We start from the raw sequence: 17,671 nt of genomic DNA on the forward strand, positions 1-17,671 counted from the left end.
TTTCCTCTCCTTCCATTTATTAGCGGAATAACGAGTCTGGAGATTCTGAGCGTCGTCACGGCGCCGTGGAAAGGTGAGCGGCAGCAGATAAGACAGAGAGGAGCCTTCTCCTTCAGATAAGAGGAAACAGGAAACCGCCGCGTTCTGCTCTTATCTGTCATGTTTCATAAAGAGCAGCAGCATCACAGCGACTGATGACTTTCAGGAGATCCATTCAGTCACAACAGAACCTTCTTGTCATGTTGGTCACAGAAGCAGAAGGTCGCGTCCTGCTTCCTCCGGGGGGGCGGGGTAACCGTACACTGATGCGTTCTGGAACATGAACACGGTCTGTGATTGGTGCATGAGCCGACCGCGTGAACCTCAGCGTGTCCGTGGTCAGAATGAAGAGCTCACAGCGTTTCTGCTGACGTTTATTTACAAAATGATTCAAACATGTGAAGATCTACAGGCTGTGGATGACGGTCCGATCCTTCAGCTTCTGGACGTACTCTCGGGCCTGGTCCAGGCCCGTCTTCTGCTCCGGTCGGGGCGGCGGCCCTTCCACCAGCTTCACAAAATAGTGACAGTAGACTTTGTCCATGATGCCGAACATGCCTCTGCCGTGGTACCGGATCCGCTTCAGGTACTTCCCTTTGCTGGAGAAGGACTCGGCTGCAGGAGGAGAAGCAGACGGACCGAATCAGACAGACGGAACCGGACGGACCGAATCAGACGGACCGAATCAGATGGACGGAACCGGACGGACCGAATCAGGCGGACCGAACCAGACGGACCGAATCAGATGGATTGAACCAAACGGACCGAACCAGACGGACGGAACCGGACGGACCGAACCAGACGGATTGAATCAGACGGACGGAACCAGACGGACCGAATCAGATGGATTGAACCAAACGGGCCGAATCAGACGGACCGAACCAGACAGATGGAACCGGACGGACCGAATCAGACGGACGGAATCAAACAGACCGAACCAGATGGACTGAACCAAACGGGCCGAATCAGACGGACAGAACCAGACAGACGGAACCAGATGGACCGAATCAGACGGACGGAACCAGACGGACCGAATCAGACGGACGGAACCAGACGGACCGAATCTGATGGACGGAATCAGACGGACGGAACCAGACAGACGGAACCAGATGGACCGAATCAGACGGACGGAACCAGACGGACCGAATCAGACGAACCGAATCTGATGGACGGAATCAGACGGACAGAACCAGACAGACGGAACCAGATGGACCGAATCAGACGGACGGAACCAGACGGACCGAATCAGACGGACGGAACCAGACGGACCGAATCTGATGGACGGAATCAGACGGACGGAACCAGACAGACGGAACCAGATGGACCGAATCAGACGGACGGAACCAGACGGACCGAATCAGACGAACCGAATCTGATGGACGGAATCAGACGGACAGAACCAGACAGACGGAACCAGATGGACCGAATCAGACGGACGGAACCAGACGGACCGAATCAGACGGACGGAACCAGACGGACCGAATCTGATGGACGGAATCAGACGGACGGAACCAGACAGACGGAACCAGATGGACCGAATCAGACGGAAGCCTTCATGGTTCAGAAACTCTGTTCCTGATATCCACCTGGAGGTTATTGAACGTCATATTGAACCCCTTACCACAAAGACCCCCCCAGGAAATGTTTTCAACAGAATTCTGACTTGAAAACCCCCCTGAGCCGGGTGGAGAGCGTCCCGCCCTCGCTGTCCACGTTTCTTTTGGAGCGTCTGGATTTTGACTCAAACAGCAGCGCGTTTGTCTCTGCAGGCCGTCAGCCTGGACACGCCCCTCTTTCACCTTCATCTCAGGTGTTCCGTCACTCACCCACGTGCAGGTTGGACTTGTACTCCACGTTGTGAGTCTTCACGGCCATCTCCTGAGCTTCAAGGAGGACCTGAACCAAGGAAACAAAGACTCATTCACACGTGCACGTGAGCGATAGTCCATGTCCACATGATGGTGTGTCTGTGTGAGTGCATGAGAGTGTGCGTGTGTGTGTGTGTATGAGCGTGTATGTGCACATGTATCCATGTGCATGCATGCATGCATGTGTGTGTGTGTGTGTGCATATATATATGGGCGTGCACGTGTCTGAAGCTACAAACCTCTTTCATGATTTTGGCTCCTTTCTTGTCGTTGAACTCCAGCTGAGCGACGGCTTCGTCGATGCTCATGCCGCGGATCTGAGGACGCCGCAAAGATCCAGAAAACTGAATCAATGTCAGATCTTCTATCAAACACAAACATCTCTCAGTAAACCGTCTCTGATGACACATTTATGGATGCAGCACGAAGAGATCTCATGTTGATCATGTGACTGATGGCGGTTCACCTGCAGCTCAGTCGCATTCGTGCTCTCTGATGGTCACAAATTCAAGATGGACGCTAAAACAAAAGCTTTGGAATGTCTTTATTCTGGATTTGATTTAAAGTCTCTTCAGGATTTAAAACCTGCAGGTTGGAGCTGCATCACCTCCATGTCATGATTTGAATGTTTCTGAAGTCTTTAGATGAACATCTCTGACCTCAGCTTCAGATTAAGAGTTAAAAGATGCAGAATTATGTTTGAGTGACAGGCGTGACCACACCCCCTCCACCTTCAGTGTTCGCAGGTGAACAGAGGAGTCAGAAGGAGGAAGTCCTGCATATGTTTTGAAGAAGTCTGAGGAAACGTCTGATTGGGAAACTAACTCTTTTAGGTTTCAGAAGCTGCACGCGCTAAAGACGGACAGAGGAGGCGGAGTCTTGAAAGTCATGTCAGATTTCAGAGGAATAATAAAGTTTCATTGAATTTAAATCCAAAATTCTGACTCTGTCTGCGCTCGAGTTAGATTAGAACTTTCAAATCTGTCACACCTGACTGAATATTTCACCTGTGAACTCCGGTCCATCTGCAGAACCGTATAAACACCGTAAACAGCGTTCGGATTGACAGTCGTTGGGATCGACAGTCGTGCGTTCGACAGTCGTGCGTTCGACAGTCGTGTGTTCGACAGTCGTGTGTTCGACAGTCGTTCGGATTGACAGTCGTGCGTTCGACAGTCGTGCGTTCGACAGTCGTGCGTTCGACAGTCGTGCGTTCGACAGTCGTGCGATCGACAGTCGTGCGTTCGACAGTCGTGCGTTCGACAGTCGTGCGTTCGACAGTTGTGCTCTTCAGATCTCTGGAAGCTTCTGCAGACTCACCATCTTAGCCAGGTACCACATTTTGTCTTTGCTGTATTTGATCTGCCTCCTGCAGTGGTGGACCTCCTGCAGACAGAAGCAAATCGCCGTGATGAAGCAGAAATGGAGCTCCTCCTCCAGCAGCTCACCGCCGGACTCACTCACCGCTGGCCTGCGAGCTTCTTCTGGCAGCTGAGGAGGAAACACCTTCAGGTTCTTCTTCTCCCAGTTCTTGGTGCTCAGAGAGGAGCTGGAGTGGAACCATGAGAGCTGCTGAGGACGGGCCAGAACCGCCAACCTGCTGAGGGAGAGGATGGAGAGGATGAAGGTCACACTTGATCTTTTACAATAAAAGAGTTGTACATAGAAACAACCAACAAACCACAAAGAAGTTTGAGTTTAAAATATTTCACATTTAGAACAAATAAATCCAAGATTAAATTCCTCACTGAGGATTTCATCATTTATTCACCCAGAATTGTTAAACTACAAGTTTTCCTCTGTCGTCATTTTTTCTCGGTTATCATGGAAACTTGTGCAGATTTTGTTCCAATAAAAGCAGAAAAATTGCATTTTAAATTAAAAGTAGTTTCATTTTTTAGTGTCATCAACTGCATTTTTGTCAACAGAGTTACATCTTTATCCATACTGTCTGCTCCGTTTGAAACTAAAAACGTGATGTTTTGGATGTCGTTTCATGTGGAATGGTGACAGAAAAGAATAACCCAGAATGTTTGTCCTCACCTTGAATCTCGGAAGAGTCCACAAACGTTTCTGACAAAGACGAAACCTGAACGAACATGTGGATACAGTCAAACCACAACACCACCGACACTAACAGCTTTAATTTGTCAGCATTTGGATCTCTAAATGCCGTTTTTATGTCATTTCTCACCAGATCCGGTCCCTGCCGCCGCCATGATGGATTCTGGATGTGCCGTATTCTATACCCGACTGTCGTAAACAGTCCAGTGAAAATGTAAAGATTATCCGCTCATTTGAAGTTCTAACTTTATTCATATTTATATTGATTTTCATTATAAATATGTTTATTTAAAAAACTACCAAATCTATTCTGTAATTAAGGTTTAAAAAGATCAAAATCGGAAAATTCTGACCCAGTAAGGCTTCCGTACTCACGAACAGTCAGATTTACGACAGCAGAAAGGCCGTATGGCAGCTTGTTGTTACGGCGACACGTGAGGAGCTTGATTTTAAACTGAAGGAGCAGAACGGAACTTTTGTGGACTTTTGGGGCGTCATGACCGACAGGTCTCTGCCCGCCTCGCCGAACTGGTACTGCTCGCGCTGCAGTGACGTCAGCAGCAGCGGCGTGCTGGGGGTCGGAGCCAGAAATGTGGTTTATTTGATTGACGTGAGCGCATCCGCGTGCCGGGTCACAGGTGAGTGGGTTACCTGCCTGCAGCGGTCAAGGAAGAGGCGGGAAAAAGGCTGAAACAGACGAACAGGAAAGAGTGGAGTCTGTTCCTCACCTTCTCCCTTAGGAGTCACCTCATCCTCCACCCAACCCACCTTCATCCTCCACCCAACCCACCTTCATCCTCCACCCAACCCCATCTTCATCACCCTCTTCCATCCCTCGACCTCTTTCCTGGTTACCTCAGCATCCTTTTCCCATCTTCATCCCTGCTCCTCCTCTCAAACATCTCCACCTGCTTCCAGAACATCCACCAGGATCTGATCCTCTGGATTCAATCCTGATCCGCCCTGGTCTGCCCCTCAGCATCTTCATCTCTGCTCCTCCTCCTCCCCACCTTTCCTTCCTCTGACGCTCTTCATCCCGCTCTTCCTCCATTCGTTCCCGCCTGCTTCCCCATATGGTTCAGTCTATCCATAGGAAAACTGGGATGTTGTTTTCTTTCGGCTGATCCGATTGTGGACCTGTGTGTGGGTTCTGCAGGGCAGCTGGTGGGCCATGCGAACCTGGTATCAGGCTTCTCCTTCTGCCAGCACGCGGGTCAGAACCACGTCTGCGTCAGCTCCTCCACCGACGGCAGCGTCCGCTTCTGGGACTCCAACAGCAGGACGCTGATCCGGGAGCAGCTGGCTCATCAGGTGAGGTCTCGCTCCGGTTGGCCCCTCCCACCGGCTCTGCTGGGTTTGGGCGGTCCTCACTGAAGCCCGGTTCTCCTCACAGAACCCCGTCTCGGCGCTGCACTGGTCCCCGGTGGACAAAGACCTGGTGGTGTCGGGGGACGAGAAGGGGGTGGTGGTGTGCCACTGGTTCCACACCGGAGACGCCGCCAGCTTCTTCCCTGAGCCCAGGACCATCGTCTGCCTCACCTGCTCGCCCCACACTTGGAGCTGTGTGGCCGTTGGGTAGGAGAGGTCATGTGACCGTCTGGACCTCTGCCGGTCTGTGAGGAAGTCAGCGTGTGCTTTCATGTGCTGCAGGTACAAAGACGGCATGATTGTTCTGGTGGATGTCAGTAAGAAGGGGGAGGTGACGCACCGCCTCCGCGGACACGACAACGAGATCCACTCGCTGGCGTGGTCGCCCGTGACGGGGGAGCCGGCGCTGTACAGCCGAGCCGAGGACGACCCAGGTTCTGCAGGACGGAGCGGGTCTGGGCCGTACCGCGGCGACTTTAACGGTTTGTGTGGTTCTGCAGCAGACGGAGCGTCTGCAGGAGAGCGCGGATGCTACCTGGCTTCAGGGAGCAAAGACCACACAGTCAGGATCTGGAGCACCGCCAAGGGCAAAGGTGAGGACGGAGATCTGCTCCTCCTCCTCGTGAGAGGGGCGGGGCTCCTCCGGTCGGTTCACGCCGCTCTCGTCCTGCAGGAGTCATGACCCTGAAGCTGCCGTTCCTGAAGAGGAGATCCTCCGCCGTCGACCCCGGGGTCAAAGAGCGCCTCTGGCTGAGCGTCCACTGGCCCCCGGGCCGACCCACCGAGCTGGTGTCCAGCTGCTTCAGGTAGAGCCGGCGGTTCCGCTCAGAGCCCGATCGGACCTTCATTCTGCTCTGTGTCCCTCCAGCGGAGAGCTGCTGCTGTGGGACCTGACCAGAGGCGGGAAGCAGCGCTGGACTCTGTTTGGATCCTCCGCAGAGGGTCAGAACCACAACCGGATCGTCTTCAACACCAGCTCGCTGCGCCTGCAGGACGGCGGGGAGCTGCTCCTCAGCACCTCCATGGACCGGGAGGCGAGTCCTGAACCCGGTTCTTCAGTTTGAAACTGTCCGATTCTCGTGTTTCAGAGGCGGAGGCTGAAACGGCTCCCTGACCTCAGTCATGATCAAATCCTGTCGGATCGGATCAGAACATCAGATCTCTCTGCTGGATCAGGAACAGCTGCATTAATGACAGTCTTCATGATGAAGGAATCATCTTCTCCGGTTCTCCGCTCAGACTCAGACTTCTGCCCCCAGATCAAATGTTGGGACCTGAAGACCCTCAGCTGCTGTTGGACCCTCTTCTCCCTGGGGGGCGCCGTCAACTCCCTGACCTTCTCCCCCGTGGGGGCGGGCTGCCTAGCGCTGGGCGTGGGTGACAACATGATCCGGGTGTGGAACACTCTGAGCTGCCAGAACCAGTACGACATCCGGACCTTCTGGCAAGGCGTCAAGTCCAAAGTGACCGCGGTAAGGAGCTTTCCGGAGGGCGGGGGTCCGTGTGGGGGTGCAAAAAAGTTTGAGTCGGTTTGAGGGAGAAAACGAGGACAAACTGGAGCTCTAGAGGTCCAAATGTGGCAGAACTTCAGGTGTTTGTGACGCCTGTCAGAGATCCGTGCAGAACCAGAACTTCTCCAGAACCTTTAGTTCATTCAGCTGTTAAAGCATGAAGCTGCTGCTGCTGGAGAAGGTTGGTTCTGAGGAGTCTGACCCGGAGGTTCCTCACAGGAACACCTGTGGGTCAGACCTTCCAAACCCTCACCTGAAAACAGGAAGTGGGTTCTGAAGAGTTTCTGTGAGTCAGAGTTCGGATGAAGCAGGAGGTGGAGCTTCTGAAAGGTTTGATGAGGATACAGAACCTCCAGAACCACAAGCAGCTTCCAGTGAAGAAGTGAACGTCTTCTGACTGTGGAGTTCAGGTGATCTGCTCCTCCCTGAATCCAGAGCTGCAGCTCACCTGTCAGAACTCTTCAGGTAAAGTCCGTCTCTGTGTTTGTTTCAGCTGGCCTGGCACCCCCACAAAGAAGGAAGCCTGTCCTTCGGAACCGAAGACGGGAAAGTTGGAATCTACGACGTCTTCTCAAGCAAGTGAGTTCCTGCTGGTTTCCCTCTGCTGCTTCAGCTGAAGTGAAGGTTCTGAAACAGAAGCTCCAGGGTCAAAGGTCAGTCGTCTGCTAACGCTCTGACTGAACCTAAAGGCTTCATGTAGGATTTGTGGGTGGAGCTGGAAGTCTTTGCTCCCCCTGATCGGTCTGATCCTCACACACATCTGTGGAGAACTCCAACAGAAGTGTCTGAGCTTCCACAAAGATCAGGAGGACCAAACTGCTTCACTCAGAGGAGGAGCTTCACTCAGACACAGACACCTGCTGAAGGTGTAGTGAAGGAGCCGACGAACACCATGCGAGCGTTTAGGGAGAATCAAATGTCGACTCAGAACCACGAACCTCGTCAGTCGGAGCGTCTCCATCCAGGAGTCGTTTTCCCGCCGCCTGACGCTTCTGCTCCTCCCCCTCTCAGGCCTCCTCAGATATCCAGCTCCTACCACAGGAAGACGGTGTACACGCTGGCCTGGGGGCCGGCCGTGCCCCCCCTGTCCTTTGGTGAGTGCCTCGGGGGGGTCACAGGTGAAGCAGCAGGTGTGACTAAACCATGTGAAACGTTCAGGTTCAGGTGGAAAGCAGAGCTTCAGCTTGTACAGCTGCGCTGGTGAAGGCGTGATTCTGCAGCACGATGCGGCGAGGCTGAGCGGCGAGGCCTCCGACATCGACCAGCTCATCAAAGACACCAACAGCATCAAGGTGGGACGGCGGCGGAAAACTTGGAAAGCTGAAGCGCTTTGTGTTTCTGAACATATAAATATGAAGTTTGTCAGGATGGTTTTTACCGCAGTCTGGAAACGTTTCAGTCTTAAAGCTGAAACTTTCTGCGGTTTGACCTGAAACGGCGAGCTGCTGCGACCCTGACGCTGACCTCTGTCTCCAACAGCACAAGCTGTCTCCACACACCGACCTCAGCTGGAAGCCGGATGGGACAGTCGTTGCCATCGGTAACGAGGACGGGTGCGTTCTCTAGGGGGCGGGGCTGAAGCATGTTATGTTGGGGGGGAGGGGCTGTTTCCACGTGTGAACCCCTAAAAACACCAACCAGCTACAAACTGAGCAGAACCAGAACTTGTTCGGTGAAGCAGAGAAACATGTGAAGCAAAGGGGGCGGAGCTTCTGTGTCCGGTTGCATCATCGTCTTGTTTTCCTCGTTCTTCTCTCCTCTCATGTCCTCCATCAGGTCCATTGATGTTTTCCGAGCCCCCGACCTGAAGCTGCTGTGCAGCGTCCAGCAGCACCACAAGATCATCAACTCACTGCGATGGCACCACCAGCACGGCTCCGCCCCCCAGCTGCACGCCCTCCTGGCCTCGGGCTCCAGCAACGCCATCGTCTACGTGCACGACCTCCGCTCCGTCATAGGTGGGGGAGCCGCTGACAGGACAGAGGCGGAGCTTACAAGAGTCACATGACCACAGCGGTCCGCCGAGCAACTCTGAAGCGTTTGATCGACGGCTGAGGCTTTTATTTTGACATCCTCTGGAAGACGTCCTGTCAGACCTGAGAGTCCTTTATGATCTCATCGTTATTCTGTTTTTTCTTCTATTTGATTTAGTTTGTTTTTGTCATTCTGGATTTGGATCCATTTATACGATTGATCAAACATTTACTGGTGATCAGCAGAAAAACCTTTTAGATCTGATGTAGATTTAAGGTTTTGGTTTGTAGGTTTAAGTTTGAAACTAAAATCATTTCTGTGAAATTGATGAATGAATGAAAGATGGATGATGGATGGATGATGGTTGGATGATGGTTGGATGATGTTGGATGGTTGGGTGGTTGAGGTTGGATGGATGATGTTGGATGACGGTTGGATGGATGATTGGATGATGGATGAGGGTTGGATGGTTGGGTGGATGTAACTCTTCTGACTCCACGCCTCCGTCTTCCTGTCCTCAGATGACCCTCCAGAGACTCCGGTCGTCCTGACTGAACCGTTCCGGCGGCTGTGCGGTCACACAGCGAAGATCACCGGGATGGCGTGGAGTCCACATCACAGCGCCCGGCTGGTCACGGCCTCGTATGACGGCACGGCTCAGGTCTGCTGCTGCACACAGGTGAAGCTGTGGTGCTGTGCTGAGGTCTGATGGGCGGGGCTTGTTTCAGGTGTGGGACGTTCTGGAGGAAGCCGCCGTCTCCAACTATCGGGGTCACGTGGGGTACCTGCTGTGCGTGGACTGGTCTCCCGTGGATCCGGACGTGGTCTGGACCGGAGGGAAAGACTTCACGGTGCAGGAGTGGAAGGTCTCCCAGCAGGAGTTCACCAACCCGCCTAAAGGTGAAGCCGAGGCTCTGCGGGGAAATCCAGCAGGTGATGCCGTTCTCACCTGAGACGCTCTCCTCCAGGTAAGAAGATGAGCATGCTCCAGGACAAGAAGAAGTCTGGCTCCAAGCAGAAGAAGAAGAACCGCAGCGCAGCGGGGCCCGGAGGAGACGGGGTGCCGAAGATGAACGGAGACGGAGAGAAGAGGTCGGCGGAGCAGTCGGAGGAGGAGGAGGAGGAGGCGAGGTCCACGAGCAGCACGGATCCTCCAGGAGGTGAAGGAGCATCTGAGGCCAGAAGGTTCAGGTCGGACCACCATCTTACTCCTCTGGTCCTTTTCAGCGTCTCTGGAGATCCAGAAGAAATCCTCGTCTGCCATCAAGAGTAAAGAGAAGCCTCCAGGTCGGTGTGGGACTGAAACCACCTTTTCTGTGGCCACGCCCACTTCTGAACTCGCCGTTTCTGCTCCCCGTCAGACCCGGGCCTCCTGAAGAAGAAGAAGCCTCGCTCCATGCTGCCGGTCAGCACCGCCATGGACCACCGGCCCAGAGAGGAGCTGCTGCAGGACTGCATCGCTCTGGCCGCGGTGCAGCACTCAGGTGAGAAAAACACTCTCAGGTGAGAGGAAACATATTCAGGTGAGAGGAAATGCACTCAGGTGAGAGGAAAAACTCTCAGGTAAGAGGAAATACACTCAGGTGAGAGGAAAAACTCTCAGGTGAGAGGAAATGCACTAACAGGTGAGAGGAAATGCACTCAGGTGAGAAAAACACTCTCAGGTAAGAGGAAATACACTCAGGTAAGAGGAAATGCACTCAGGTAAGAGGAAATGCACTCAGGTAAGAGGAAATGCACTCAGGTAAGAGGAAATGCACTCAGGTGAGAGGAAATAAACTCAGGTGAGAAAAACACTAACAGGTGAGAGGAAATACACTCAGGTGAGAGGAAATGCACTCAGGTGAGTGATGACTCTCAGGTGATCTCCAAAGGTCAAATAAACCTGTGATCTTGTATCTACAGAGTCAAAGTTTCCAGTTCATGGATTTCGTTCACCTGAGTCTGTTTTGTTTCAGCGCCCCCTGCTGGCTGCAGCCCGGGTCAGGGCGACCACGTCCACTTGGGGCTGTTCGCGGACCGCCGCGCTCTGCACCGCATGCTGCAGGCTGAAGGTTGGTCGTTTCCCTCCCCGCTTCAGGGGTTTCAGCGTAACGCTCAGCTTCCTGTCGACCCTCAGAGGAAGGTCACGTGGAGGCGGGGCACTTCGACTCGGTGGTGTACCTGCGGCTGTGGAGCGGCGACCTGCAGGGGGCGCTGCAGCTGGCGACGGAGAGAGGAGAGCTGAACGACCACCTGCTGTCCGTGGCTCCGATGGGTAAGAGCTGTGGGTTCGAGTCCGCGTGCCGAACGCTGCTGCAGGGTTGTTCTCAGTCTGTGTCGGTTCCTCCTGCAGCCGGTTTCGCCGCCTGGAGCGGCGCCGTGGAGGCTTACGTCCGGCAGCTGGTCCTGCAGGAGCAGTACCTGAAGGCGGCGTCTCACCTGCTGTCCGTCCACAGAGTGCACGAGGCCGTGGACCTGCTGCGGACCCACAGGCTCTTCAGGTCTGCCGGTCCCGTTGGTACCACAGAACCATACCGCCATGGACCCACTCACCTGAGCGGCGCTCTGTTTGCAGGGAGGCCGTCGCTCTGGCTAAAGCACGGCTGGCGCCGGACGAGCCGGTCCTGAAGGAGCTGTACGCCAGCTGGGCCGCGGTTCTGGAGAAGGACGGCCATCTGTCTGCAGCGGCGAAATGGTCTGACCTGAAGACTGCGGTCACGGACCGGCGCCAGCCTGCAACCTGAACCGTCTGACCTGCTTCTTTCAGTCACCTCGCCGCCGGCTCCGGGTTCGACGCCGCCAAAGTCATCGCCAAGAAGAACGACGTGGCGTCTTTGAGGACGGCGGCCGGCGTGGCCAGGATCTCGGGGGAGGGGGCTCTGGCTCAGACGCTGGCGCTGCGATGCGCCAAAGATCTGGCGGCTGCTCATGATTGGCTGGCGGCGCAGGAGGTCCTGCGCGGTCAGGATAACCTTCTGGTCGGTACCGCCCCCCCGACCCTCAGGACCGGGACGAGATCCTCTCACCGACATGTCGACTGTCTGCAGGTCCACAGGCTGCACCTCTGCACGGCCGAACTGCTGACCGCGGCGCTGCTGGACGCCGGGGTCATCCCTGCAGCCTCCTGTAGCTCCACCCACCAGTGGGCGGAGCCAGAGAAACATCCCAGCACCATCCAGGACCGGGTGAGAGACGTGTGGGAGGAGGAGTTTGGCCTTTCCGCAGCAGAAGACGGCAGCGTGGAGGCTCTGCTGCAGGAGCTGCGGTCTGTGGAGAGCCCCGCCCCCAGCGCCAGCGCCCCCCTGAAACAGGTACGCCCCCGCACACGGCCACGCCGCAGAAAGACCTAGGTCTGACAGGAAGCTGGTCCCCGCTGCAGGTGCTGCTGCAGGCGGCGCTCCACCTGAGCCGCGGCGTGCTGGGCTGGATCCTGGACGACGACGCGCTGCTGCTGACGGAGCTGTGGTGGGCGGCGGCCTGGATCCGGGACGCCGGGCTCTTCTGCGCCTCCGCCGAGATCTGCAGGCGGATGTTCCCTGAAGGTCCAGCACACCTCCACACGATCAGAACCGGCTTAAAGTCCGACCTGATAAGTCTGAACAGAACCCTAAGACGGTTCTGACCCAGACTGATCCGAAAGAGATCCAAGAATCAGGAAAATCTGCTGAAGCTTTTCAGCTCAAATCTCCACGTTTCAGATTTGATGGGATTCTGTGTTTCTGTGGTTCAGGTGACGTCACGCTTTTCTCCAGAAAACGTCCAAAAACCCTGAAGGCGTCAGACGGCGAGGCGCCAGACGGCGAGGCGAGCGCCGCGCTCCGCAGCCTGCAGGCCTTCGTCTGCTACCACCGCCTGTACGAGCGCTGGTGGAGGTGCGCCGCAGAGCCGGCGCCGCCTGAAGGCGAGGAGGACTTTGGCGTGCTGCTGTCCGAGCCGCACGCCGCCTGTCAGAGCGTGCAAAGGGCGGTGCAGGAGGTCCAGGAGCGGCTGGCCGCCATGGTGCTGCAGCACAGCCGGGCGCAGGATTCTGATGGAGGCGGGCTCCACCAGAACCCTGCAGAGAACAGGTCAGGGTTCTGGTCAACACGCCCACTCAGCGTGACGTTGAGGACGATCATTTCAGTCTGTAAATAACCCGAGCGTATCGTGGTCGTGCCGGACTCTGATTCCGTTTGTGTTCCAGCTCCGAGGATCCGGAGACTCTTCTGTCTCTGTCCTCCAGCATGTCCAAACACCAGCAGCAGCTGCTCGACCTGCCCGACTCCCTGAAGGTCGGACCCCGCCGCTCCTCACCTGAACCGCCGTGAGGTTGACTTAATCAGTAACCCCTCTCGTCTCGCAGGCGTTTCCTCATCCGGACGTCCTGGAGTGTTGCCTCGTGCTCCTGCACCTCAGCCGATGCTCGGGCGCCGTGTCCGCGTCGCTGCGGCAGAAAGCGGAAGATCTGCTGCAGAAAGACGGGAAGAGTCCCGCCGTCCTGAAAGCGTCTCGCCGCTTCGTCACATGATCACCTCTGCACCTGTACAGTTTGGATTAATAAAAGAACCATGAAACTCACCTGAGATCGCCGTCAGTCCTTCAGGCTTTTTAGTCATTTTGAGGTTGAAAATAAGGGAAGAAATTTTACTGCAAATGTTTATAAAAGTTGTTCAGAAATGGAAGTAAAAAAGAAAAAGCTAAAAACGTCAGAAGCAGGAGACAAAATATTATTAATGTTTATGGAAAAATAGTTCTGTGATTCATAAATGTAAAAATGTTTTTAGGAAGCTGTTTGTAGTGACCACTAGGTGGGGCTAGAACAACACGACGCTGTGACTCCACAGCAGGTGGAAGGTCCTGTTCAGACCAGCACGAGTCCAAACCCGTCTACAGTTCTCCAGGGGACTGGAAGGTCACATGAGGCCAGAATAGAACTCCAGTCAGAACGCCAAAGAACGCCATCCCCACTGTGAAGCACGGGGGTGGAATCATCATGGTTTGGGCTGCTATTGTGCCAAGAGGACCGGAAGATCGATCTGCACGAAGGACCAGATGAACCGATCCATGAATTTCCTTCCACCAGAGGATGATGATGTAAACACGTCGCCATGGTAACCAGTGAGCGTCTGTGTAACAGCCTCTGAAGGTTCTGGAGCGTTTCAGCCGCTCCAGAACCTCCAGAGGTTCAGTGGAGGGAGCTGACAGTCATCACAGCTCTAGAGAAGATCTGCATGGAGGAATGGACCGAACCTTCTGAAGGAGACCTTTGACCTCTGTCGTTCCTTACATGATAAAAGCATAAATTCTTCAAAAATGTGATTTCCTGGATTCTTCTTTAACATTTTGTCCTTCAGAGCTGAAGCTGACAGACCAGAGAAACCAGAGTCCAGCGATCTGCAGCATCTGAGACGGACAAACCCGTCTCTGTCCCTCTAACTCCGCCTTCAGGATGTCTCCTCCTCCCTTCATCTTCTGCACCTTAAATCTGATCCGATCCATCAGCCTGGATCTGGTTCTGCTCTCCTGAACTCACAGCAGATCCATCCTTCTTCCGTCCATCATGTCCAGCAGCTGTCCTCTTCTCTGGACTCAGAGTCTTCCTCTGATGAAGAACCCCCCCCCGTAAGAACCGAGGACCGGCTTTATCCCACATGGTTTTTATTCCGTTTGACCCGCTAACTTCCCTCTCTTCCCTGGAGCCTGACCGGGTTCTGGATGCTGGTTCTGATGGGTCCTTTCTGAGCGCGCTCAGACCAGACCACCGAGAACAAAAGGACCAAACGCTGCAGGTTTACACTGAAAATACAAAACAATTTAATGTACAACTGTTGGAAACGATGCAGAATGTAAAAACGCTGAGCGGAAGAGTCTGGTCCCGTCGGCGTGGACCGAGCTAAAACATGTTCATAGGCCGATCCTGCTGGGGGGCCGAGAGCGCAGAATCCTCCTGGTCCCATGCTGCAAATGAGGCGTTTAAAAGGGTTTGGCCTGAAAGGAAGTAAAAAGGGACTAAAAGAAAGAGCCAGCCCGGGGGCGGGGCCTCTGCAGACTGCAAGGGGCGGGGCCTCTGCAGGGGCGGGGCTCCCACCGGGGTGTGTAGTGACGAAGGTGGAGCTGCTGGTTGGCTTTAAAACAGTCGGGCTGGGGGGCGCTCAGTGCTTGTTGTTGGTCTCCTCGGCGGTGGAGCCGGCGAGGCCGTTCTGCGGCTGACTGGAGCCGGAGCCGAGGCCGTACAGCCTCCCGCAGTATTTGGCGTCGTCGATGTTGTCCTCGAAGAACAGCTGAGAGGGAAAACAGAAGATCTGATCATTCCTGCAGCCTTCAGACCCAAGTTATATCTAGTTTTATTACATCTATGATAAAAAGACAACAAGGTTTTTATTTAACATTTCTTCACACACTAAAGATTTATAAATGTTTCCTAGAGCAGATTGAAGAAAACTTCCAGCAGCAGCACAACCAAACGCTGAAACTACCTCCTTCATCCTGAAGAACGCCATGCCCGTGAGCAGCGAGTCCGAGCCCGCCTGATGCTGCCGACCAATCCTCTTCAGCTCCAGCTGGTCGGCCACTTCCTGCAGCCCCCCCTGCAGGACGAGATCGGACACGGTGAGGCGGCTGCGCTACATCCTCAGGGATGCAGAAGATAAATCTCAGGCGTTACCTTCAGACTTTTGCAGCTCTTCATCAAATACTTCACATCGTAAATTGCAGGAAAAAACAAGTTCAGGATCTGAAAGAATTCGTGTTCCTCCTCCGGGAGCCGCGAGTCCGTCAGGAGTTTCACCAGGTAGCCAAAGTCGTAACCACTGAGACCAAACAAAAACAGAATTAAACTCAGATCCCAGAGACTAAACTCCTCTTTCTAAAGAAAGTTGAGTGTCTGTGACAAAGAGGCAGAATCACAGAAAGTTCTTCTAGATCATGTTTGTTTCAGAGGAAACAAAAACTTTAAAAGTCACATCAAATCTTTAACATCTTCTATATTGTCAGAGAAACATCAGCAGAATCCAAGGAGACCAAAGCAGACTCGGAGAGTATATCCATGGGTTTGTCTCCAGCGGGTCAGACGACGTCTAGAAAAGGTGCTGGAAGCAGCAGCAGTTCATCCAGAACATTCAACAGGAAGTACGACCACATCGGCCGTCCTCGGGTCTGCGCTCTGACTTCCTGTCACTTACAACTACGTTCAAACTAGAGCTGGGTTGGTCAAATTCATTATTCGATCAGAAAGTTAACGCATACAGCTAAAGTCCGCTAGCTTGATGCTAACATAAAATGGATTTTCCATAGGATGGCTAATGCTAACGCTCGGTCGACCAACATTCTGACTAAATGAACATCTTTATAAACTTTCAGACAGGAATTTTACAAACTATTTTTTAAAGTAACCATTTGTGGTTTAAAACATTTTTTCTCATTCTTTCTTCCTCTTCTGGAATAAGATGTAATGCTGTGGCACGATCGCCACCTAGTGGCCAAACAGAGAAGCAGAACAATTGTTGGAGCTTTTTCAAAACATATATAGATTATGAATGTATTTCTAAACAAATGCGTCTAAATTTGTAAACTCAAAATCGAATCGATTTAAAAAAGATCAGAATTGAATTGATCCAGTCTCTGGTGAATCCCTTCTGGAAATGTTTGGTTACCCCCAGTTCTGCTCGTGCTCACACGTCTCCATGGTTTAGCATCAAAGAACCTCTTGATATGATGGTTTCATATGAACAGAAACAGAACTTCTGCTGGAGTCCAGAATTCTCCTTCATGCAGCTGAGATGCAGGAGAAGCTTCTCGTCTGAGTCCAGACTAAAACAGTTTTAAATCTGGATGCTTTTACATCAGATTTATGTCAGCGACGCGGCAGACGACCGACCTGTGGAAGGAGAGCCACTTGACGTTCTCGCACAGAACCAGACCCGACGTCATGAGGAGCTCGGCGAAGTACAGCGTGTCGATTCCTTCCTCTTCATGCTTTTTGAACTGCAGACCCGAGTTCTGGAGCAGGTCTATGGAGTCCTGGGAGTACATGTCTTCACTGCACACATTAGAGGACATCAGGGATCATCTCAATCCACCGAAACAACTGTGAGCCGCTCACATATCAGTCATCTCAAATGTGAAGAAAAGGAGCAAAGAAAATGTAAATCCTAAAAACTCATTTTTAGGTTTCCATACTTTAAATGATTTCTAAAAATTATTGAAATACATTTAATTGAAAAAAAAATGTTATCAAGTTTAACAGCTAAGGCACAAACATTTGTGAGAAACACTGTCCCTCAGTGGAGAGGAGGCTCACTGAATCTAGACATTCTAGAGTTTCATTCACATACATCACCGTTTCTTTCTTTCTTTTTTTTAAGACGTCATCAAAGCATCAACAAAAAGACAAATCCTCTGATGTTCCATCTGGTCACTGACCATCAGTGGCTTCAGCTAACAGCAGCTCGACAGGAAGCAGCAAACGTTTTCAGTGCCGAGAGACAGCGGAGCACCTACGTCAGGTTGAACTTGAAGTTAAACTGCCACGTGGTCGTGCCGGGGGGGTAATCTCCATCCTGGTTCATGAACGTGAGCCCGAGCTGGATGATCTTCAGCAGATCCACGTTGCACCGCAGCAGCTGGTACTGGTAATCTACCGTGCTGCGAAACTCGCCGATGGGCCGGACCACCACGCCGGGGAATTCTGTGTCCTGAGGAGCAGAGAAGCATCAGAGATCCTTTCGTGTGACCTTTGACTTTTGTCCAGGCGGGGTTAGGACGCAACAGGAAAGGAGGAAACTCTGACACACATGAAATCACCACATTTAGGCTTCAATGAAGAAAGGGGAGGCTGTTACCATGGCAACATAGTTGTAGCTTTGGATGACTTGCCGGATCTTCCTC

General features: G+C 53.2%; 3 protein-coding genes across 8 annotated transcripts in view; 1 reads left to right on the forward strand and 2 right to left on the reverse strand.

The window, feature by feature from the left end:
- Window positions 1-397: 397 nt before the first annotated feature.
- mrpl22 (mitochondrial ribosomal protein L22) lies at window positions 398-4,489 on the reverse strand. Of its 2 annotated transcripts, none has more exons than XM_024265810.1 (8): window positions 4,347-4,489; window positions 4,102-4,160; window positions 3,951-3,996; window positions 3,372-3,504; window positions 3,228-3,293; window positions 2,147-2,224; window positions 1,866-1,935; window positions 398-654 (listed from the first exon to the last, which is right to left on the reverse strand). In XM_024265810.1, exons 2-8 carry the CDS (start codon window positions 4,124-4,126, stop codon window positions 446-448), a joined length of 627 nt encoding a protein of 208 aa, XP_024121578.1. In that variant the 5' UTR covers window positions 4,127-4,160; window positions 4,347-4,489; the 3' UTR covers window positions 398-445. The 2 variants fall into 2 exon arrangements, with proteins under 2 accessions (XP_024121578.1, XP_024121577.1); XM_024265809.1 differs by having other exon boundaries at window positions 3,372-3,507.
- gemin5 (gem (nuclear organelle) associated protein 5) lies at window positions 4,431-13,363 on the forward strand. 3 transcript variants are annotated; one of them, XM_024265807.2, is made up of 28 exons: window positions 4,431-4,609; window positions 5,128-5,282; window positions 5,365-5,546; window positions 5,622-5,773; window positions 5,840-5,932; window positions 6,013-6,145; window positions 6,208-6,373; window positions 6,599-6,811; window positions 7,344-7,429; window positions 7,862-7,944; window positions 8,009-8,142; window positions 8,330-8,403; window positions 8,627-8,808; window positions 9,346-9,485; window positions 9,553-9,724; window positions 9,793-9,984; window positions 10,052-10,111; window positions 10,186-10,308; window positions 10,783-10,878; window positions 10,944-11,081; window positions 11,160-11,307; window positions 11,382-11,501; window positions 11,574-11,784; window positions 11,854-12,117; window positions 12,186-12,348; window positions 12,537-12,873; window positions 12,990-13,077; window positions 13,149-13,363. In XM_024265807.2, exons 1-28 carry the CDS (start codon window positions 4,468-4,470, stop codon window positions 13,311-13,313), a joined length of 4,212 nt encoding a protein of 1,403 aa, XP_024121575.1. In that variant the 5' UTR covers window positions 4,431-4,467; the 3' UTR covers window positions 13,314-13,363. The 3 variants fall into 3 exon arrangements, with proteins under 3 accessions (XP_024121575.1, XP_024121576.1, XP_024121574.1); XM_024265808.2 differs by having other exon boundaries at window positions 5,843-5,932; XM_024265806.2 differs by having other exon boundaries at window positions 5,622-5,932.
- Window positions 13,364-14,575: 1,212 nt separating this feature from the next.
- Window positions 14,576-17,671, reverse strand: part of cnot8 (CCR4-NOT transcription complex, subunit 8) — a 5,471-nt gene continuing 2,375 nt past the window's right edge. For 2 of the 3 annotated variants that reach the window (XM_024266567.1, XM_024266568.2), the window contains exons 4-7: window positions 16,662-16,823; window positions 15,450-15,594; window positions 15,262-15,372; window positions 14,576-15,066 (exon numbers count right to left, since the gene is read on the reverse strand). In XM_024266567.1, coding sequence (XP_024122335.1) covers window positions 14,938-15,066; window positions 15,262-15,372; window positions 15,450-15,594; window positions 16,662-16,823 — 547 coding nt within the window. In that variant the 3' untranslated portion in view covers window positions 14,576-14,937. Of the gene's footprint in view, window positions 15,067-15,261; window positions 15,373-15,449; window positions 15,595-16,661; window positions 16,824-17,284; window positions 17,479-17,625; window positions 17,666-17,671 lie in introns of those variants that run through there. The other variant, XM_024266569.1, reaches the window with a different exon arrangement.

This window comes from Oryzias melastigma, linkage group LG14 (genome assembly GCF_002922805.2).
Source record: "Oryzias melastigma strain HK-1 linkage group LG14, ASM292280v2, whole genome shotgun sequence".
In the NCBI taxonomy this organism is placed as follows: Eukaryota; Metazoa; Chordata; class Actinopteri; order Beloniformes; family Adrianichthyidae; genus Oryzias; species Oryzias melastigma.

Coding starts and splice junctions, on each gene's coding strand:
- mrpl22 (XM_024265809.1), bottom strand. CDS start 4,126: ATGGCGGCGGCAGGGACCGGATCTG. Junction 2,225..3,227: donor TGTGGTACCTGGCTAAGATG/GTGAGTCTGCAG, acceptor CGGCGTCCTCAG/ATCCGCGGCATGAGCATCGA. Junction 655..1,865: donor CAAGTCCAACCTGCACGTGG/GTGAGTGACGGA, acceptor CTCCTCCTGCAG/CCGAGTCCTTCTCCAGCAAA.
- gemin5 (XM_024265806.2), top strand. CDS start 4,468: ATGACCGACAGGTCTCTGCCCGCCTCGCCGAACTGGTACTGCTCGCGC. Junction 10,879..10,943: donor CCGCATGCTGCAGGCTGAAG/GTTGGTCGTTTC, acceptor GTCGACCCTCAG/AGGAAGGTCACGTGGAGGCG. Junction 12,874..12,989: donor CAGAACCCTGCAGAGAACAG/GTCAGGGTTCTG, acceptor TTTGTGTTCCAG/CTCCGAGGATCCGGAGACTC.